Source organism: Narcine bancroftii, chromosome 5, assembly GCF_036971445.1.
Source record: "Narcine bancroftii isolate sNarBan1 chromosome 5, sNarBan1.hap1, whole genome shotgun sequence".
NCBI lineage: Eukaryota > Metazoa > Chordata > Chondrichthyes > Torpediniformes > Narcinidae > Narcine > Narcine bancroftii.
In genome coordinates, this window is record NC_091473.1 from 65,946,180 (window position 1) to 65,969,510 (window position 23,331).

Genomic DNA, 23,331 nt, shown 5'->3' on the forward strand with positions numbered 1-23,331 from the left:
AAACCTTAGGCATTTCATATATAAAGATTTTTAAAAACTGAATTCCTATTGTAGCATGTGGGATTTGAACTTGGGTTCTTCCAAATTTAATCAAATGTCTTCACTCTTTGTCGCACTTTTCAATACTAAACAGGAAATATTGATTTTTAACAGGCTTTATTTAAGCTAAAGACAACAAAATCCTGTATTTTAAAATAATAAATATCTATCAGTTCGGGCGATGAACTGTCGCCTGAACTGATAGATATTAACAATCGTTAATTGTCTTATCTGTTTCATTTCAGGCTTGGATAGAATGGTCGCTCTTGCAGTTGGAGCATCAAGTATTAGAGATGTTATTGCTTTTCCTAAATCTTTCCGAGGACACGATCTGATGAGTAATGCACCAGACTTTGTGAGCCCAGAGGAGCTGAGCCCATATCATATTAAGGTCCACTGGCCAACAGAAATTCACGAGGACAGCACCAACTCATGAATTTGTTGTGATTGGTAATGGAGGCTGAAGTGCAAATTGGACCATAAAGGATTGTACTATTTCAGTGTTTGGAAACTACCATAGCCACTAAGAATTGATACTTTTGAACTGCTTCCTGCTGTGGCATTAAACATGTTGCATAATCCACACTTTTATTAAGTCATGGCAATTTAAATCCAAAAAACATTGTTCTTTTTCTTCAGTCAAACGGTAAATTACTTTCAGGATTCAATACTATTTCTCTATAATCTATTGAATTCTCTGAAATGAATAGGAGTCAAAGAGGAAGCTTCTCATCTCAGCTTTGACTGCTGCAATGCTGGGTTACCTCTTTAATATTGCAGTCTTCATCAAAGACAGCTTCTACAGCAAGCAACATCAAACTGATGGCATGTGCAGAATTGCAAAAGTTACTGAGTTTAGTCCCAGGCTTAAATCAAGACATCTCAGGATTTTGCTGAGCCTGTCGAGCATTTCCAGTACTCGGGTCACCAACAGCATGAGAATCCTGAACTTACAACTATGGAGCATTGGCCTCTATCAGTCAATGTTCTTCCTCCACTTTGATTTTCTAGGTGTTGTTCTGTTGCACCAAATGGAAGAAGGCAAACTTTTTCAGCATTCTGTAGCTTTTTTTGTACTCTGGCATAAGACTGGTAAATTTTTAAGGCCATTTGGAAAGGAAGCAATAAATTTGAATTAAAAGGCCCTGTATATACAGGCATAACTGAACCCTGGACTCAATTTAGGATTAAAATGAAAGAATCTGATTATCAAAGGGCAGGAGACCAGTCAGTTGACTGGTCAATAGAAAATAGTTCCATGCTCACAATGGTTCTGTATTTTCTACTTGGCTTTCAAATTTTCTGCTCGTGCTGCATTGATGTTACTGTGATATTATTTGCAATGATCAGTGAACTGTAAAATAATCATACATATAAGAAGTTTGTTAACATTTTATTTTCAAATACAGTAATGAAATGGGTGATTTACACAATTGGTCTTGGTGATCTGTTAAATTTTGGCAAGCAAATTCCAAGCTAATGAATTTCATAAGATATAGGAGCAGAAATAAGTCTGCGCCTCCATTTAATCATGAGCTGATCCATTTTCCCACAGCCTGGCCTTCCCATAAATGTGTTTAGTTTTTTTTTCACTCTATGAACCATATCAACCAAAATATGTACAAACATTTCTCATTAAATTTACACAGTGGTCTTTTCTCCTCTTTTTTTCCCCCTTTCCCTCCAAAACCCATAAATATTCAATATATACAATACCTTCACACAAAGGAAAATAAACAAAAAAATGCGTCATCTATTACACACTGAATCTAGTCGTTTTGTCTTATCATTTTCATTCTCGTTTTAGGGGATGGAGGTTGGAGACAAGCTCTCTCTGATATGTTCCATGTATGGTTTACTTTATTCTTTTAATTATATGTTATTTTTTTTCCAATGGAATACATTTATTCATTTCCATGTACCATTGCTGTATTCTCATGCTCTCTTCCATTTTCCAATTTTTTGCTATCGCAAAGGCTATCATAATGAATTTTTTTTGCACTTTGTCCAATTTGAGGCCTAATTCTCTACTTCTTATGTTACTTAAAAATATCTCTTGTTATTTTTGCAATGTTATTTTTTGTGATTTTACTTAGTATCTGATTTAATTCTTCCCAAAGCGTATTTACTTTCGTACATGCCCAAGTTGCATGTAATGTTGTTCCCATTTTTTTAATGTTTGAGGAGTAATATATACCCTGTGTAACCAATTATACTGTATCATGTGTAACCTTGTGTTTATTGTATTCTTCATATTCCAGAACATAACTTTTCCCATACTTCATTTTTTATCTTTATGTTTAGATCCTTTTCCCACTTCTGCTTAGGTTTATAGTTTATTTCATTTTCCTTATCTTGCAGCATATTTGTACTTCAACTGTTCAAATGTTAATAAATTATTACCCAAAAAACAATTTTCTATTCTTTCTCCCAGTCTCTAAAGGAAAGGATGTCTATTGTAAAAGGGTTTAGCAGATTTTGCATCAATAGTAATTTTGGTTTTTGATAATTCATTTTTTTCCTTTCTAAATGGACCTTCTTCCATGTATTAAGTAAATGATGCAGTACTGGTGAGTTTTTATATTGCACCAGCTTTTCATCCCACTTATAAAGTATATGTTCCGGTACCTTTTCCCCTATTTTATCTAGTTCCATCTTAGTCCAGTCTGGTTTTTCCCTTGTCTGGTAAAAATCTGATAAATACCTTAATTGTGTGGCTCTATAATAATTTCTAAAATTTGGTAACTGCAAACCACCTTGATTATACCTTTCTGCTAATTTATCTAACGCTACCCTTGGATTCCTCCCTTTCCACAAGAATTTCCTTATTATTCTCTTTAGTTCATTAAAGAATTTTTCTGTAAAAGGAATTTGTAACGTTTGAAATAAGTATTGTATCCTTGGGAACACGTTCATTTTAATGCAGTTTACCCTCCCTATCCACGTTAGTGGTAATTCTTTCCAATGTTCTAAGTCTTCCTGCAATTTCTTTATTAGTGGCTGATAATTTAGTTTGTACAAGTGGCTTAAGTTATTATCTAACCTGATCCCTAGGTATCGGATTGTTTGTGCTTGCCATTTAAATGGTGATTCTTTTTAAAATTCTGATTAGTCTGTGTTACTCATTGGCATCACTTCACTTTTATTTGCGTTGATCTTGTACCCTGATATTTCTCCATATTCCTTCAATTTCCTATGTAATTCTTTTACTGATATCTCTGGTTCTGTTAGGTATACTATGATGTCATCTGCAAATAAGCTGATTTATACACCTCCTTTATTTTTATCCCTTTTATTTTATTTTCTATTCTTATCAGTTCTGCCAAAGGTTCTATTGCTAAGATGAACAATGAGGGGGTTAGTGGACATCCCTGTCTAGTTTACCTATCCATTTACTGTTACCTTCGCCAATAGTCCATTATACAATGCTTTAATCCAATTTATATATTTTTCTGCTAGATTGAACTTCTGTCATACTTTAAATAAGTAGTTCCACTCTACTCTCAAAGGCTTTTTCTGCGTCTAGAGCCACTGTTGGTTTCTTATTTCCTTGAACTTCGTGGATTAGATTAAAATGTTTGCAGACATTGTCCGCTGTTCGTCTTAATAAATCCAGTTTGATCTTGTTTTACTATTTTAGGTACACAATTGGGCAATCCGTTTGCTAATAGTTTTGCTATTATCTTAGTCTGAGTTAAGTAGAAATATTGGTCTATATGATGCTGGTGTTAATGGATCCTTCCCCATCTTTGGTATTACTGTAATTATTGCTGTCTTACATGAATCTGGCAAGTTTTGTGTTTCTTCTGACTGGTTCATTACTTCCAGGAGAGGAGGAATTAATAACTCTTTAAATGTTTTATAAAATTCTATTGGAAATCCATTCTCTCCTGGTGTTTTATTGTTCGGCAGCTTTTTTAATATATCCTGTACTTCCTCTATTTCAAATGGTTTTATTCCTCTTGCAATTTCAGCAGTTCTATTTTATCATCTTTCCCCTCGTTCTCAATTTGATACAATTGTTCATAAAATTCCTTAAAATTTTCATTAATCTCTATTGGATTATATGTAATTTGTTTGTCCTTTTTCCTTGATGCCAATATCGTTCTTTTAGCTTTTTCTCCCAGTTTGTAATACTTTTGCTTTGTTTTCATTATGTTCTTCTCCACCTTGTACATTTGTAATGTTTCGTATTTAATTTTTTTTGTCCACCAATTCTCTCCTTTTCTGTACTTACTATCTCCCTTTCCAACTGCTCTATTTCCCGATTGTAATCCTTTTTCATCTTAGTCGCATAACTTATTATCTGCCCTCTAATGAAGACTTTCATTGCATCTCATAATATAAATTTTTCTTTCACTGATTTATTTCAAAATATGTTTTAATTTGGTATTCCCTAAATTCCTGTCTTTTAAATAGCATGGAGTTTAACCTCCATCTATATGTTCTTGGTGGGATGTCCTCCAGTTCTATTGCTAATAACAGGAGTGAATGATCTGATAGTAGTCTCGCTTTATACTCAGTTTTCCTAACTCTCCCTTGAATATGGGCTGACAAAAACATATCAATCCTTGAATAAGTTTTGTGCGTACTTGAATAATATGAAAATTCCTTCTCTCTTGGGTGTTGCCTCTATATATCCATAAGTTTCATTTCCTGCATTGATTTAACCATAAATTTGGCTACTTTATTCTTTTTACTTTTTTTTGTCCAGTTTTATCTAACATTGGGTCCAAATTATGGTTAAAATCCCCTCCTATCAATATATTTCCTTGTGTGTCTGCAATCTTCAAAGTTCACCAGGCTTCAGTGCTTGAAAGGTAAATGGTTACTGCTCAGGAAGGTTCTTGTCGGTTTTCAGAGAGAGATTTGTTCGCTGGATGCAAACTGATCCCTTCTAATCAGCCAGATCAGTATTTTGATGAAACTTGCCCCATCAGGGTTTTCCAGATGATAACCTCTTTCTTTCAGGTCACCACAAATTTCCTTTTTGTTTTACTTATTTCAAGTAAAATGTTGAGAAGGATTCCATTTTTACTACTGTCCTTCAAACTCAACGATAATAAAAACAAGTCTATTCTAGTATGTAAATCATATTTTTTGAAATGAAACAAGTAACCCTTTCCTTAGGATGGGACTGCCTCCACACATCCATCAAATTTAAGTCTTTCATATATGAAAAAATTAACAGCCGCCTTAGCTCTTGTTACTGTTTTCGTTGATTTATCGAGGATTGGATCCAAACAAAAAGTCTCCACCAATCAATATATTTTCCCTTCCCTCTGTCGCTTTTAGAAGCATCCTTCATAAAGGCCTCATCACCATAATTTGGGGTGTCGATGTTCATCAACATCCAAGATTCTGAATAAAGTTTGCTGTTCATCATTACATATCTACCCTCTTGGTCCATGGAAATATTTTCTACGGTAAGCAGAACATTTATTAATTAGGATTGCGACTCCCACTGCCTTTGAATTAAATGATAAAGACCTGTCTCTCTCCCCCCCCCCCCCACCTCGCAAATTAACCACTCCAGTTTATTGTGTTCTCTTTAATAAGATGTGTTTTTTTGGAGAAATACCACATTGGCTTTTATCTTTTTAAAATATGTAAGTATTCTTTTCCTTTTGACTTGTCTGTTCAAGCCATTAAAATTAAAACATAAACCTCAATGTCTTATCCATAGCAGCATGTTATAAATTCTGTGCAGAAAAAAATGTAAACAGTTTCATGGTCTATACCATCACCCAAAGAATTAATCAACCTCCACTCTGACAGTGACGTAGACAGGAAGTCCTTGAGGCCCATGAAAAAAAGCCTGCGAAAGCCTCCAGGGATGAGGAAGGAGAAGAACCCCACCTTGAAAGCTAAACTCCCCTACTGACACCATTACCTCCCTTAAACCAGAGTGCACTGTACTGTTACCTTCAATACCTTCTTTCTATTCTCTGAGCTCCTCGAGAAGCATAGATGGGATAAAACCAACATTTCTCAATAAAATTATGACATTCACAAAAAAATCTTATTTATACCAGTCTTTTCACAACCTTTCTAGTGTCTACCTTCCTTTTCTTGTTCCTCTTTATAGTTATTGAATAAACTCTTCCGCCTCCTCTTTCGATTTGAAGTATCTTGTTACCTTCATGGATTTCCACTCTTAGTATTGCTGGGTGCAATATCGCGTTCTTAAAGTTCTTTTCATGGAGCTACCTCTTGACCACGTTGAACTCTCTTCTGAATTACCACATTGCTGAAGTCCTAAAAAAAAAGTACCACTTTATTGGGGAACAAGAATTCCATGCATTTTCATAAGCAATTCTCAGGATCATCTCTCCATCCTTGAAGCTCAGCAATCTCACCAAAACGGGTCACGGGCCGGCTTTACCCATTCTCAGTCCAACCATTCAGTGAGCATGTTCAATGTGGACTTGTTCGCCGAGTTCTTCTGTGCAAAGGATTTGAGGGATCCATGACTAAGAATTTCACAGCATCTCTGCCTTCTGTACCTTCTCTCAGGCCAACTATTCTCAAGTTGTTTCTCTGGCTGAAGTTCTCCATATGATCCAGTTTATCCAGAAGTTGTTAATCTGTCACCCATTTTTCAGCTTGCTTTTGCAATTCTTCAATTTGTTTGTTATGCTTGCCGAGATCTCTCTGTGCTTATCCATTCTTTCAGTTAAATTGCTAATGGCTTCACCCACCTCTTTCACTGAAGTGTTAAGCTCTTTAATAGCAATCTCCACATTTGTGGAACACTGTCCCAGACATCAAAATTCTTGCAACAGAGTTTCCAGGTCTAGCATTCATTGGGAAGAAGAGACATCTTCACCCACACTATCCATTGGAGCGGTTGGTGAAGCCAGAGCTTTTTCCATCGTTGATTTTGATTTTTTCCCCCCACACAATCTTCAAGTCATCTTTTGACAGTTTTCTTCAGAAGATATATCCACACTTTTTACAGTCAAAAAAATTCTACCAAAACCACTTTTTGGTCATCTTTTGATAACTTTTCTCAGAGCTCAGAGAAGCACGTCTACTCAGCCACCCAGCATGGCCACACACCCCTTCCCCCACTCCAAGGGAATATCTTGTCAGGACCTGGGGATTCATCCATCCTTATTTGCTTTAAAACAGCAAGCATTTCCCCTTCTTTAATGTGTATAGGTTCCATGACCTGACTGTTTTCCTTACTTCCCATGACTGTGTCCTTTTCCTGAGTGAATACTGATTTTTAAAAAATGTTAGATCTATCCCATCTCTTTTGGTTCCATACAAAGATGACCACTAATCTTCAAGGGGACCAATTTTGTCCCTTATTATCCTTTTGCTCTTAATATACCTGTAGAAACCCTAAGAATTTTCCTTCACATTGTCTACCAAAGCAACCTCATGACTTCTTTTAGCTTTCCTGATTTCTTTAGAGGTTTTTCTTGCATTTTTATACTCAAGAACCTTATTTGTTCCATGTTTTTAAAATATTTTATTTATAATTTTTCACATAGGCCTGTAAAGTCATAAACTGAATCCTGCTAATGATGGGAGTTCACAATCTCATGTACATGTACTCCTTTTCTCTGACTGTATATACAAGCCTGTGTCATTACCCACCCCTCCCCCCACCTATAAAACTAAACAATTCATTCATACTCCAATGTCGATAACAATAACAAACACTAACATTATGGAAATGAATAAGAGTACAAATAAGAAAAAGAAATTAGAAAAGAGACAGGGACTAACACGGCTCAACGGACGGCTTCCAGGTCGGTGCTCATTCTTGACTTTCCTTGATCAGGATCAATGCAGGAGAGGGGGAGTCACAGCAAGGAACGGTAGAACATGTATGGCTGCCAAATCTTCCGAAAGGTGCTGTACTTGTTTCTCAGATTATTTTCTCCAGGGGAACGCAAATTTGCATTTCCTTGTTCCGTCGCTCGATACTAAGAATAGAGTCAGACTTCCAAGTCACTGCAATGCACTTCCTGGCCACTGCCAATGTGATTAACACAAATTGGATTTGAAATTTGGACAGCTTCATTGTAAGCCTTATGTCCAATATATTTTCCCAGCAGGAACAACTCTGGGTCCTGAGGGAACTGTTTACCTATAATTTTCTCCAGGACTTGGCCTGGATCCTGTCAAAACGCCTCACCTTGGCACATGACCAAGTTGCATGCACAAACATCCCGGTTGCAACACCATACCTAAAGCATTGATCCTAGAGTTCTGGTTTTGATCTAATGATTTTCAGCGGCGTTATGCACAACCGGTGCAAAAGTTTATACTGGTCCAGCCTGTACCTTGCATTAATAACCGTGGTTATTGCTTTCCCAGCACAGGTTGGACCAGCACCTCTCGCCAATTGTAATGCCCAAGTCTGACTCCCATGTCTGACTCCCATCTTTCTTTCGACCTATGAAGGCCTGGTTTGCGTCCCTCTGACTGGAACAGGTAATACATTGATGAAGTAAATTTCTTGTCGATCCCCCTTCGAATCAGGGCTTCTATGCTACTGCAACGAGGTAGGACCAGACCTGGACCTAATACATTCCGTAGAAAAGATCTTATTTGAAGATAGCAGTGGAATGTTCTATTCGATAAATCATATTTTTGAGCTGTTCAAACGACATTAATTCCCTTTGCTTCTAACAGTCCTCTATACACCTGACTCCCTTACAGATATCCAGAATCTTGTTACCCATTGTCAGTGGTATTAATTTATTCAGAGTCAAGGACACTTTTGGGGACAACCCCACTTTAATATCCAAATATTGGTTGATTTTGGCCCAGATACTAATCATTTGTTTTAATATGGAGCTGCACTTCTTCCCTGTCAACAATTTAATGTCCCATTTATAAATAAAATCTTTTGCTCTCTTCTCACCCACCAAATGCAGATCAATTTGTGCCCAAGATAGTACATCTCCCCAAAAAAAGAGAGGCGATGTATCTCAAATGGGCTGCCCAATAATATTTTTTTAAAGTCTGGCAATCTCAATCCGCCAAGACTATAGTCCAATGTTAATTTTTCAATAGAGACCCTTGGTAGTTTACCATTCCAAAGAAACCTCATAACCATATGTGATAACTGCTTGAAGAAACCTGGTTCCATGTTGCCTATACCTGTTATATACCTCTTCTGAATCAGATTCCCAATATCCCTCGAAAACCAAGGTTCCTTATGCCTTTTAACTTTGCCTTTGATCCTGATCGGAACAAACTCTGTACTCTCAAAATTTCACCTTTGCTCTGCCATCTTCCCTACTAGTGCCTCCTTCCAACCTACTTTGACCAGTTCTTCACTCATGCCACTGTAATTCCCTTTATTCCATTGAAATACCTACACATCTGACTTTAATTTCTCGTTGTTAAATCTCAAATTAAACTCAATTGTATTGTGATCACTGCCCCCAATGGTTTCTTTAAGCTCTGTAATCACCTCTGGTGTATTACACAACACCCACTCCAGTACAGCCAATCCCCTAGTGGGCTCATCAACAAGCTGCTCCAAAAAGCCATCTCGTAGACTTTCTACAAATTCTCGAGATCCAGATCCAACCTGGTTTTCACAATCTATTTGCATGTTAAAATCCCCATGACTCCCATAATATTGCCCATCTGACACATCTTTTCTATTTGCTATTGTAATTTGTTGTCCAATCCCAGTTACTGTTTGGAGGTCTGTATATAACTACCAACAGTGTCTTTCTACCCTTGCCATTTCTTAACTCCACCCATAATGATTCTATGTCACCTTTCTTACCAACAGAGCCACACCACCCCCTCTTGCATTTGTGCCTATACACAGTATTTCAATACACACTGTATCATTGGACATTAAGCTCCCAATGACATTTATTCTTCAGTCACAATCGTGTGATGGCCACAACATCATACCTGCCAATGTGTACCTGTTTCTTTTCATGTTATTTATAATTTTAAATCACATAACATTATAACATATTGATATAAACATTATATAATTGAATAAAATCCCCCCAACCACCTTCATCCTCCCAACTAACACCCTCTCCCTCCCCACCTCGAAAGAAAAAATAAAGGGAATCATCACTAAACACAACAAATAATCCACTTCTTTGCTGCAGAAACCAAGACAACCACTAGAGCAGACCAGAAGATTAAATTTTAATACCAAGAATTTTTAAATATGGGACCCATACTTTTACAAAAAAATTATATTTAACACCCAAATTATACATTGTTTTCCAAAGGAATACAGGATTTCATTTCACCATGCCATCTTTGCATTCCTAAAACTAAATCAGATTTTCAAGTAATAGCCAAACATTTTTTTTTTAGAAACAGCCAGAGGCAAATGTAGAAATTCAGTTTGGTACATAGTCAATCTCAATCCTAAAGCAATCAACTTAATGTCCCCTAGTAAAAATAACATTGGATCAAATGGTAAACTTACTTTTAATACTCGCTCCCAAAACAATTTAACCAAAAATTCTTAACCTTAGTACGTCCAAGTTGAATGAAAAAATTACCTACTACTTGTCCACATATAAAACAAATCTGAAATTAATTAAAATTTCTTTAATTTCTGAAGTCAAAGACAACTGATGTAAAACATTACATCTTACATTTATAACCTTAATCATACTATCCTTACACAAATTTCTCCAAACATTTTCATCTATCTTTCTTTTTAATTCAAGTTTCCATTTCATTCTTAATTTCATTCATCTTAGGCATTTTATTCTGTAATAACTTGTACATCTCAGAAATATATTTATTTGGTTCTTCCTTAGTGAGCAATAATTCTAAAGCAAATTGTCAAGATAATTTTAAACTATGGCCTAAATTTACCAATAAAAATGTTTTAACCTGATAATAACAAAAAAGTATTACTAGGAACTTGAAATTTCTCCTTCAACTGATTAAAAGAAAAACTTCCCTGCTTCAAAACAATCTTCAACTTTTTTAAATCCCCAATTGATTCCGTATTTTCAAAAACTAATTGACAGTAAAAGAAAAAAAATATTTTGATTTAGAGGCATTTTCACTGAAATCTTTCCACCTATCTAATAATCAATTTTATTCCATATTTCAATTAAATGTTTCAAATTTGGTGGATCCTTACCAATTAACAATTTTGAGTTCCACTTATAAATAAATTCAGACAAACTTCTCATCAATTTTATCTAACTGTATATCCACCCAAATAGAGAATATATTTAAATCAAAATTGCATCAATAAATTTCAGTTGTGCAGCTTTATAATAATTCTGAAAATGAGGAAGTTGTAAACCACCTAATTCAAATTTCCAAGTTAATTTCTCCAAAGATACCCTATTCATTTTCCTCTTCCATAAAAATTTCCTTACAATTAAGTTAAGCTCTTTAAAAAAAGTTGGGGTTACTAAACAAGGAACAGATTGAAAAAGATATTGAATCCTTGGAAAAATATTTTTTTTTACATTTTTTATTTTTCACACCATAAACTACATTGACCAAGATACATACATTTTCCTTTTCAAAAATATACAGTGTCATTTTCTCCCCCCCCCACCCTCCTCCCATCCCACCCTCCCTACCTCCCCCCATTCATTTAAAGTACAGAATCTAAGATACATTAAACCAGTCATACAATGTTGTCATTCAATAAAAATAAACAAGAAATTCCACTGAGTCAATTTTTTTTAATTTCCTTCTCCTTTCGTTATTTTAGGTGGTAGATGTCCCCGGTAGGTTTTCTCTATTGTGTTTCATATTTGGTTCCCATATTTGTTCAAATATTTCAATATTATTTCTTAAATTATATGTTATTTTTTCTAATGGAATGCATTTATTCATTTCTATATACCATTGCTGTATTCTCAAATTATCTTCTAATTTCCAGGTTGACATAATACATTTTTTTGCTACGGCTAGAGCTATCATAACAAATCTTTTTTGTGCACCATCCAAATCAAGTCCAAATTCTTTGTTTTTTATGTTACTTAGGAGGAAGATCTCTGGGTTGAAAAATATTCATTTTAATGCAATTCATTCTTCCTATTAAAGAAATAGGTAAATCATTCCATTTGTTTAAATCATCTTTAATTTTATTAAATAATGGAACATAATTTAACTTATACAAATTATCTAAATTTTTATCAATTCTAAAACCTAAATATTTCATCGGATTATTTGTCCATCTAAATTGAGCTACACGTTTACAATGATCATAATCTCCTTCTTTCTTTCTTTGGCTTGACTTCGCGGACGAAGATTTATGGAGGGGGTAAAAAGTCCACGTCAGCTGCAGGCTCGTTTGTGGCTGACAAATCTGATGCGGGACAGGCAGACACGGTTGCAGCGGCTGCAGGGGAAAATTGGTTGGTTGGGGTTGGGTGTTGGGTTTTTCTTCCTTTGCCTTTTGTCAGTGAGGTGGGCTCTGCGGTCTTCTTCAAAGGAGGTTGCTGCCCGCCAAACTGTGAGGCGCCAAGATGCACGGTTTGAGGCGATATCAGCCCACTGGCGGTGGTCAATGTGGCAGGCACCAAGAGATTTCTTTAGGCAGTCCTTGTACCTCTTCTTTGGTGCACCTCTGTCACGGTGGCCAGTGGAGAGCTCGCCATATAACACGATCTTGGGAAGGCGATGGTCCTCCATTCTGGAGACGTGACCCACCCAGCGCAGCCGGATCTTCAGCAGCGTGGACTCGATGCTGTCGACCTCTGCCATCTCGAGTACTTCGACGTTAGGGATGAAAGCGCTCCAATGGATGTTGAGGATGGAGCGGAGACAACGCTGGTGGAAGCGTTCTAGGAGCCGTAGGTGATGCCGGTAGAGGACCCATGATTCGGAGCCGAACAGGAGTGTGGGTATGACAACGGCTCTGTATACGCTTATCTTTGTGAGGTTTTTCAGTTGGTTGTTTTTCCAGACTCTTGTGTAGTCTTCCAAAGGCGCTATTTGCCTTGGCGAGTCTGTTGTCTATCTTATTGTTGATCCTTGCATCTGATGAAATGGTGCAGCCGAGATAGGTAAACTGGTTGACCGTTTTGAGTTTTGTGTGCCCGATGGAGATGTGGGGGGGAAGGTAGTCATGGTGGGGAGCTGGCTGATGGAGGACCTCAGTTTTCTTCAGGCTGACTTCCAGGCCAAACATTTTGGCAGTTTCCGCAAAGCAGGACGTCAAGCGCTGAAGAGCTGGCTCTGAATGGGCAACTAAAGCGGCATCGTCTGCAAAGAGTAGTTCACGGACAAGTTTCTCTTGTGTCTTGGTGTGAGCTTGCAGGCGCCTCAGATTGAAGAGACTGCCATCCGTACGGTACCGGATGTAAACAGCGTCTTCATTGTTGAGGTCTTTCATGGCTTGGTTCAGCATCATGCTGAAGAAGATTGAAAAGAGGGTTGGTGCGAGAACACAGCCTTGCTTCACGCCATTGTTAATGGAGAAGAGTTCAGAGAGCTCATTGCTGTATCTGACCCTGACCTTGTCAGATACAGCAATCTCCTTCTACTAATGGCATAACTTCACTTTTATCCCAATTAATTTTATAACCAGATATTTCTCCATAATCTTGCAACTTTTTATACAAAGAAAATATAAAGAATCTTCAGGATCTGTTATATAAATCAATAAATCATCTGCAAACAAACTAATTTTATACTTCTCTTTATTCACTTTAACTCATTTAATACCATCATGTTATTAATTGTGCCTGTGGTTCAATTGCTAAAACAATGCAGGAGATTCTAACCTTTTTTTCAGATGGTTTTTATAAATTTTTTTCAAAAATCAAAATTTCCTTCTGTAATTTATCTACTTTTTTCAAATAATTTTAGTCAAATAACATTATTTGACCTCTCAAATAAGCTTTTAATGCATCCCATAAAACAAATTTATTACCAACTGAATTAACAGTTGTATCTAAAAACATTTGTATTTGACTTCTCAAAAATCACAAAATTCTACATTTCTTAATAGTGATGAATTAAACTGGTTCAATCCTAGGTTTATATTGTACACATTCAACCCTTGTAAATGAGCCGAAATTAAGAAAATCTATTCTTGAATAAGATTCAAACTGATAAGAATAAAATGAATAATCTCTCTTTAGGGTTAAATTTCCTCCAAATATCTACCAAATTTAACTCTTCCATTAACATCAATATTCTTCTGGTCATTTTAGTTTTCATTAAAGATTTTGTAGATTTATCTAAAATTGGATCTAAACAACAATTAAAGTCTCCATCAATTATTATATTTCCATTTACTTGTGCCAAATTAAGAAAAGCATCTTGAATACATTTTTCATCATCTATATTAGGAGCATACACATTCATAAAAATCCAAGATTCTGAATAAATTTGATAATTTACCAACACAAATCTACCAAAAGGATCAATAAATGTTAATTGTAATTTAAATGGACTTTTAAAATTAATTACCATAGCTACTCCTCATGCTTTATAATTAAAGGACAAAGCTATAACTTGACCTACCCATTCCCTTTTTACTTTTTATGTTCTTTCTGTTAAATGAGTTTCCTGTTTTAAAAAAAGCAATATCTACTTTCAATTTCTTAAAATGAGGTAGAACTCTCTTCCTTTTAATTTGATTAGTGACCCCATTCACGTTTAGAATTACATAATTCAAACCTTGTACTACCATATTTTAATTTTTAAAATGTTCAACTCTCCTCTCCACCCTGGGTCATCCCAGCTCCACAGCCAACTTTCAAAACATACCATCTCCAAAGATAGAAAGTAAGAAACCCAAAAAGTAAAAAAAATAAAAAATTTAATAAACCCAAATGCGCCGATTAGTGACGAAGTGGCCCTCATCATTAGTGGCATGAGGCCTCAGAAGAGGAAAGCGGGGAAAAAAAGAGAACTCACCTCCCCCAGACAGAATATCAAAATTTAACTTCAATCAGTCAAGTCTGATGAGTTTCTTCAAGGTCTCTATTAATTTGATCATCATCAGTTTCAACTTGAGCCTCGGTCGGCTGTCTTCCCGGGTGAAATCCCTGAATTTTTCTTGATCCCCTTTGATTTGTTGAGGCGCATGAGATTGTCTCCATTCTATTTAATGAATTGGCAAATTCCAAAGCTTCAGACTCATTAGCAAAAAAATTGAACTTGTTATTTTCCATAAAAACTTAAACTGCTGGGAATCAAAAAAAGCAAATTAAATCCCTTATTCCACAAAACTGATATGGCTGGATTAAATTCTTCTTTTGTCAATTTCATTACTCAAATCCGCATTAAAAAATACTCTACTATTTTGAATTACTAAAGGACTTTGTTGTTTCGTGGCTTTTGAATTGCCATTTTTTAAATAATTTCCCTATCTTTGTGACGTAGACATTTAATTAAGGTAGAGCATGGTGGTTGTCCTGGATATGGTTTTTTCTAAGAGCACCATGTGCTGTATCAAGTTCCAAACCATTTGGAAAACACTCTGGTCCCAAAATTTCAGGCAGCCAATTTTGAAAAAAAATTTACTGGATTATTGTCTTCAAAGTCCTCAGGCAGACCAACAATTTTCATTGTTTCTTCTATTCTGATTTCCCAGCATATCAACTTTTTATAATAAATGTTTCTTCTGAATTTCCCATGCCATAAAATAACCTTTACCTTATTAATTGTATCCTTACATTCTTCTACTTCCATACGACATTCCTGGAAATCATCTTCAAATTTTTTAAACTTTAATTTTATCAAGTTTTATTACATTTTGCCATATTCATTACAGTCATTTCTTCTTTAATAGCTCCCAACTGATGAGTAAAATCAGCTTTCAGCAAAATTTGCATTCATTTTATGACTAATTAAATCCATTTTTTCTGAAATCATCAAAAATCTGTGGGTCAAGAGGTTTTGTGGTAACATAAAATGCACTCATTTTAACTTGAATATTTCCTCTCCTTGGTGACTGTGGCAAAAAACTTTCTTCTTCTACTCCAGGTTTTTCATCTTCCTCCTCCATTGAAGATACCAAGGGCTGAAACTGCAGGTGGGCTTTTTGCTTGGCCCTTCGTGCATCTTAGCGCCTCACAGTTCAGCGGGCAGCAACCTCCTTTGAAGAAGACCGTAGAGCCCACCTCACTGACAAAAGACAAAGGAGGAAAGACCCAACACCCAACCAATTTTCCCTTGCATCCGTGTCTGCCTGTCCCGCATCGGACTTGTCAGTCACCAACGAGCCTGCAGCTGACGTGGACGTTACCCCTCCATAAATCTTCGTCCGCGAAGCCAAGCCAAAGATGTTTGACCTGCAACTGCTGATGGAGTCGGGTCCACAGACTCCAACTTGATCGCTTCTGTGGCACGCATGCGTGTTGTTTCTACTATCGTCTCCGTAGTTTTCTTCCGTGTTCCAGCACCATCTTCCCCAGCTCCCCGAGAAGATGGCGCTGGAGCCTGATTCCTTACCCACAGAGCCTTCATCGGTCAGGGCTGGAGAGGAACCAAAATCGGAGGCTGAGTCTTCAACGAAGGCCATGTTTCTTGCATTAAAGTAACTTCAGTTACAGCCGATTTTTTATCTATCTATCTATTAATTTATTTATCTATTTATTTATTTATTTATTTGCAGTTTAAGTTCTGGATTTTTTTTGTTGCCATCTTCTGAGACCTCTAAGAAATTTTTAAGACCATTTAAAAAAAAATTTTAAAGTCGGGTACTAATTAATTCTGTCAGGAGACCAGTTTTCCATGTCTTCTCCCTAGGCCATCACGCCACGCTCCTTCTGTGTATCTGTTCTACAAGGTCATCCACTTTATTTCTTACACTGCATGCATTTAAATACAAAACCTTTAACCCTTTATTTGTTACTTTTGACTGTGTCCTGATTGCATTGCAACTCATCCCCATGGCTGCAATTTTGCCCCTTTCTGCCTGTCCTTCCACACAATCTCCCTACCAGCTGTTCCTACTTGTGCGCTAATTGTCTCTTACTCTACCTCTTCACTTTGTTTCTCACCCCTTTGCGAATCAGATTTAAATAACAACCCCCCCCCCACACACAAAACCCAACCCCCAACAGCATTAGCAAACCTCCTTACAGATTTTTGTGTATTACACCCTGCCAAAATATCAGTTCCCCTTGAATCCAAATGTAATCCATCCCACTTTTACTGGTCACCCCTTCCCCAGAAACATAGAAATATAAAAAGGTGCAGGAGTAGGCCATTGGGCCCTTCAAGCCTACACCACCATTCAGTATGATCATGGCTGATCAATACTTGGTTCCTGCCTTTTTCCCATTCCCCTTGATCCCCTTAACCACAAGGGGCAAATCTAACCTCCTCTCAAATATTGACAAGGAACTGGCCTCAACTACTTCCTGTGGCAAAGAATTCCACAGATCTACCACCCTCAGAAGAAATTTTTCCTCATCTCGGTCCTAAAAAACTTTCCCCTAATCCTAATCCCCTGGTTCTGGTTTTTCCCAGAATTGGAAACAACCTACCTGTGTCTAGTCTGTCTAATCCTTTAAGAATTTTATGTTTCTATAAGATCCCCCCTCAATCTTCTAAATTCCAGAGAATACAAGCCTAGTTTATCCAATCTTTCTTCATATGCAAGTCCTTCCATCCCTGGTTTCAGTCTAATGAATCTTCTCTGCACCCTCTCCATGGTGAGGATGTCCTTCCTCAGATAAGGAGACCAAAACTGCATGCAGCACTCCAGATGTGGTCTCACCAAGGCCCTGTACAGTTGTAGCAGGATCTCTGTACCCCTGTACTCAAATCCTCTTGCTATGAATGCCAACGTAGCATTTGCCTTCCTCACCGCCTGCTGCACTTGCACGCCCACTTTCAATGACTGATGCACAGCAACACCCAAGTCTCTCTGCATCTCCCCTTTTCCTAAACAGATACCATTTATATAATGGTCCTCTTTCCTGTTCTTACCTCCAAAATGGCCCACTCGCCTAACTTGTCCAAATCACTCTGCACCCTCCTAGTGTTCTCAACACAGCCAACCCCACTACCCAATTTCGTGCCATCTGCAGATTTTGAGATATTGCTATCTATTCCCACATCAAATTCATTGATATATATTGTAAACAGCTGTGGCACCAGCACTGAGCCCTGTGGTACCCCTCTAGTCACTGGCTGCCATTCCGAAAAGAACCCATTTATACCTACTCTTTGCTTCATGTCCATCAACCAATTATCTATCCACCTTAATACCATACCTCCTATACCATGCTCTTTAACTTTATATCCTAGTCTTCTGTGTGGAACCTTATCAAATGCCTTACTAAAGTCCAGATATACCACATCCACTGATTCCTCCTATTTACCCTACTGGTTACATCCTCAAAAAACTCTATTAGATTCGTCAGACATGATTTCCCCTTCACAAAACCATACTGACTGTCTGATGATACCACTACTCTCCAAATGTACTGCGATTGTATTTTTAATAACTGATTCTAGCACCTTCCCTACAACCGATGTCAGGCTAACTAGTCTGTAGCTTCCTGGTTTCTCTCTCCCTCCCTCAAAGAGTGGGGTTACATTGCCCACCCTCCAATCCTCAGGAACCAAATCTAGTAACTAAGGAGGTTTGAAAAATTATCACTAATGCATCTGCTATTCCCTGGGCTACTTCCTTCAGCACTTTTGGATGCAGACCATCTGGCCCTGGGGATTTAGCCACCTTTAATCCCTGCAATTTAACTAATACAACCTCTCAACTCACAATTATTTCCTTTATACCCTCCCTCACATTAGATCCCTGATCCTCAACAATTTCTTGAAGATTAGTATCTCCTCCTTGGTGAATACAAAAGTAAAGTAGTCATTCAGACAGTCTGTCATACCTTTGTTCCCCATGATTAACTCACCTTTCTGTCCTCAATGGACCCACATTTGTCTTAACCAACCTCTTTCTCTTAACACATCTATAAAAATATTTAGTCATTTTTTATGTTCCCTGCCAGCTTCCTCTCAATCTCTTTTACCTTTCCTAATTAATCCTTTTGTCCTCTTCTGCAGAACTCTGAATTTCTCCCAATCAGGAATATTTTTCTGGCTAATTTATATGCTGCTTCTTTAAATTTGATACTCTCTCTGATTTCCCTATGGATGCACTACCTTCCTTGATTTATTCTTTTTACAAACTGAGATATACATCTGTTCTACTTGCTTCAATCTATCCTTAAACAATTGCCATTGTATTTCTACTGTTAGTCCTTTAAGTACCATTTCCCAATCTATTTTAGCCAATTCACATCTCATACCATCAAAGTTACCCCTCCTCAAGTTCAGAACCTTTGTATCTGAATCAACTCTGTCACATTCCATTCTAATGAAGAATTCCACCATATTGTGATCATTCTTGCCCATTACAACAAGATTGTTAATTAACCCTTCTCCTTTACTCAGTACCAAGTCAAGAATGACTTGTTCTCTTGTCGGTTCCTCGATATGCTGATTTAGAAAACAATCCTGCATGCATTCTAAGAAATCCTCTTCCTCCTTACCCTTACCAATTTGGTTCACCCAATCTACATGTAAATTAAAGTCACCCATTATAACTGCAGTCCCTTTGTTGCAAGCATTAGCAATTTCCTTCCTAATGCTATCCCTAACCTCACTGCTACTGTTAAGTGGCCTGTACACAACACCCACAAACGTATTCTGCCCCTTTGTGTTTTGCAGCTCTACCCACATCGATTCCACATCTTCCAAGCTAATGTCCTTCCTTTCTATCGCATTCACCTCTTCCCTGACCAACAACACTATTCCACCTCCTTTTCCATTCCGTCTTTCCCTCCTGAATGTTGAATAACTCTGAACGTTGAGCTCCCAGTCACGTTCCCCCTGAAGCCATTTCTCTGTGATCCCAACTATATCATGGTCATTAATAGCTATCTCCACATTCAATTCATCCACTTTATTACGAATGCTCCTTGCTTTCAGACACAAGGCCTTCAGACTTACTTTAACCACATTCTTATCCCTTTTACCATATGTAAATAAGTATCTCTTTTTGATTTTTGCCCTGATCTTACCTGCCTGTCACTATTGCTTTTCACCTTGCTATCTTTTGCTTCTATCTTGTTTTTACACCCCTCTGACTCTCTGGACTGGTACCCATCCCCCTGCCACATTAGTCTAACCCTTTCCCTTCCAGAATGTCCTCTAGTTGCTCCGAGACATCCCTGACCCTTGCACCCAGGAGGCAACATACCAACTGGTAGTCTAGTTTGTGGCCACAGAAACTCCTGTCTATTCCCCTTACAATTGAATCTCCTATGACTATTGCCCTACCACCCTTTTTCCTGCCCTCTCTCACAGCAGAGCCACTCATTGTGCCACAATCCTAGCTACTGCTGCCTTATCCTGATGGGCCATCTCCCCCAACAATATCCAAAGTGGCATATCTGTTCTGCAGGGAGATGACCACAGGAGACTCCTGCACTACCTTCCTAATACTTTTCTTACTGTTGGTCACCCAGTCCCTATCCTCTCTACCCTCTGAAACTGTAGTGTGACCAACTCACTAAAGGTGCTATCCACCACCATGTCAGGATCCCGGTTGCTCCAAAGTGAGTCCATATGCAGCTCCAGTGGTGACACACGGTCAATCAGGAGCTGCAGCTGGACACACTTCCTGCATACATAGTCCCCAGGGACATTGACAGCGTCCCTGAGCTCCCACATAGCACAGGAGGAGCATGACAGGTCTGAGCTCACCTGCCATGCCTAATTCAAACCTCTAAATAAAATAAATGAAAAGAATGGAAAAACTCACCCCTGCTGTGGACCAGGCCCCAGTAAGTGCCCTTTTATATGCCTTACCTTCCTGACACCTTCTCTTCGCTCTCCCAAAGTCCACCTCTGACTCCTTTCCCCTCCTGATTCACACAGCACGCCCCAGGTTCCAATAAAAGCACAAACTTGAAACCCTGCCTCCTACACAATTTCTTCAGCCACATTTGTCTGCACTAACTTCCCATTCTGACCTTCCCTAGCTCGTGCACTACGAGTAATCCAAAGATTATTACCTTGGAGTTCCTGCTCTTCAGCCTCATTCCTAACTCCCTAACTTTACTTTGCATGACCTCTACCCTACACCTGTCTATGTCATCAGTACCAATATGCATCACAACCTCTGGCTGCTCGCCCTCCCCTTTAAGAATATTCTGCACCCACTTAGAGACATCCTGGTCCCAAGAATCCGGGAGGCAACCCATTATCCTGGAGTCCCCTTAGTAGCTACAATATCTCCTGTCAGTTCCCCTGGCTATCAATTCCCTTTTAGCTATTACCCTACCTAACTTCACCTTTCTCTTCGGAGGCTCAGAGCCAACCATGGTGCTACTGCTTTGCCTGGATAGCTCATCTCCTCTTTCCCACCACTCCCTCCCCCAAACAGTATCCAAAAGGGTATTCTTGTTGCTGAGGGGAATAGCCAAGGGGTACCCTGCACTGCCTACCTGTTCCCTTTCCCTCTCCTGAGGGTCACCCAGCTACTTTCCTCCTGCTTCGTAGGAATGATTGCATTCCTATAACTCCTATCTATCAGTACCTCAGCCTCTCGATTGGAGTTCCTCTGACCCCAGCTCCAATTCCCTAACTTAGTCTGTAAAGAGCTGCAGTTAGGTGCATATCTCAGAGAAGTCACCAGGGATAACATTGGCTTCCCTGACTATCCACATCCACGGCTGCCATTCCCACTGACTATTAAAGAGGAAAAAATTAGAAATAAAATTGATCTTACCTTGCCTCAACTCTTGTACCACAGCCTCAAAGCCATAACTTCCAACTCATACACTGGGCCACTCACAGAATGGAGAATGTAATGACAGAAATGTAAAAGTGAAGTGAAGTGGAAGACAGAGTGATAGGTGTGGAAATGGAGGTGAATGAATTAAGAGAAAAACTGGAAGAAAGAGATAAGGAGATTAAGAAGTCACATGGCTTATTGGCCCAGAAAATTGGACATTTTAGTAGATGTAATAATATAAAAATAGTAGGCCTGAAAGGTGAAGAAGGGGTGGATATAAAAGGATTTATAAAAAGATGGATCCCACAGATTTTGGAAGTAGAAGAACTCCAAGAAAAAATAGAAATCGAAAGAACCCATAGGGCACTGGCACCAAAGCTGCAACCACATCAGAAGCATGTTCCATACTGGGGAGAAAATATTTTAGAAGAGTAAAAGAAAACAAGGAACCATTAGAGTAACAATGGAAAAAGCCTTCTTCTACCCAGATACAAACTTTGAACTTTTAAAGAAGCACAATGAATTTAACTTAAAAATTTTACTATGGAGGAAAGGTTACAACTTGTGTTGCAACATCCTACAGTTTGGAAGATATTCATCCCTGGTGGGCAAAATAGACTGTTTTCAGATCCTGAAGTTTGTCACTTTGCGGAACAATTGCCAAATAAGCAACAAGAAGAGTAAGGAAAATAACAAAAGGACTGTTTAAATAATGTAAATAAATATGTTTGAAAGTTAATAGTTGGATTATAGATGCTTTAAAAAAGAAAGAAAATGTTTTGTTATATTTTTAAGAATATATGGCAATTTCTCTGGGGGAGGGCTGGGGAGGGGGAAGGATCAGTCCATTGTGAAATCTGTTGACATTTGCGTATATACCGCCACCCACGTAGAAAAGGGAGTTGTACTTGTCTTGCGAGATAGCAAGGGCAACTCATTAAGGGGGGGGGGTTAATATTGCTTTCTTTACTGCTATTCTTTAATCTTTTTATAGTTTTAGTTAATTTCTTACTAATTGTGTCGGTGCGTACAGTAAAGAATAAGAACAATCCAAAGTGTGATTTTAGAAGAGAGATGGGGGGGGGGGGGGTTGAGAGGTAGAAGAGGTAAAAATGGATTGATAGGATGAATACATTGAAATATATGACAATTAATATTAATAGAATTCACAATCAAATCAAGAGGAAAAAAATTACTGACACTACTTAAAAACGAAGAAACACAGAGTCAGAACATCTCAAACTGAAGATAGACTGGGTAGGTCACGTAATAGCATCATCGTACAATTCAAAAACCCAGGGAGGAGCTAGCCTAGTTAATAAAAATTTGCCAATTAAAATAGAGAAAGTAATAACAGACCCAGTGGGTAGATACATAATGATGATATGCCAGATTTATTCAAAAGCTTGGAACTTGTTGAACATTTATGCACTGAATAAAGATGGACAGGAATTTATGCAGGACATTTTTTTTAAATGTTTTAAACGTAGCAGATACACAAGGACATATCTTACTAGGGGGAGACTTTAATTTTAACCTTGACCCATCAATAGAGAAAACCAGAACTACTACAAAAAATAAAG

General features: G+C 37.9%; 1 protein-coding gene and 1 long non-coding RNA gene across 4 annotated transcripts in view; both read left to right on the forward strand.

Moving 5' to 3' along the window:
• Window positions 1-1,472, forward strand: part of dars2 (aspartyl-tRNA synthetase 2, mitochondrial) — a 46,680-nt gene extending 45,208 nt beyond the window's left edge. For all 3 annotated transcript variants that reach the window (XM_069937640.1, XM_069937641.1, XM_069937642.1), the window contains one exon: window positions 285-1,472. In XM_069937640.1, coding sequence (XP_069793741.1) covers window positions 285-475 — 191 coding nt within the window. In that variant the 3' untranslated portion in view covers window positions 476-1,472. The remainder of the gene's footprint in view (window positions 1-284) is intronic.
• Window positions 1,473-4,721: 3,249 nt separating this feature from the next.
• On the forward strand, window positions 4,722-22,487 carry LOC138763466 (uncharacterized). The gene is made up of 3 exons (XR_011357584.1): window positions 4,722-5,465; window positions 8,379-8,490; window positions 15,967-22,487. It is a non-coding gene; the product is annotated as an uncharacterized lncRNA (long non-coding RNA).
• The last annotated feature ends 844 nt before the right edge of the window (window positions 22,488-23,331 follow it).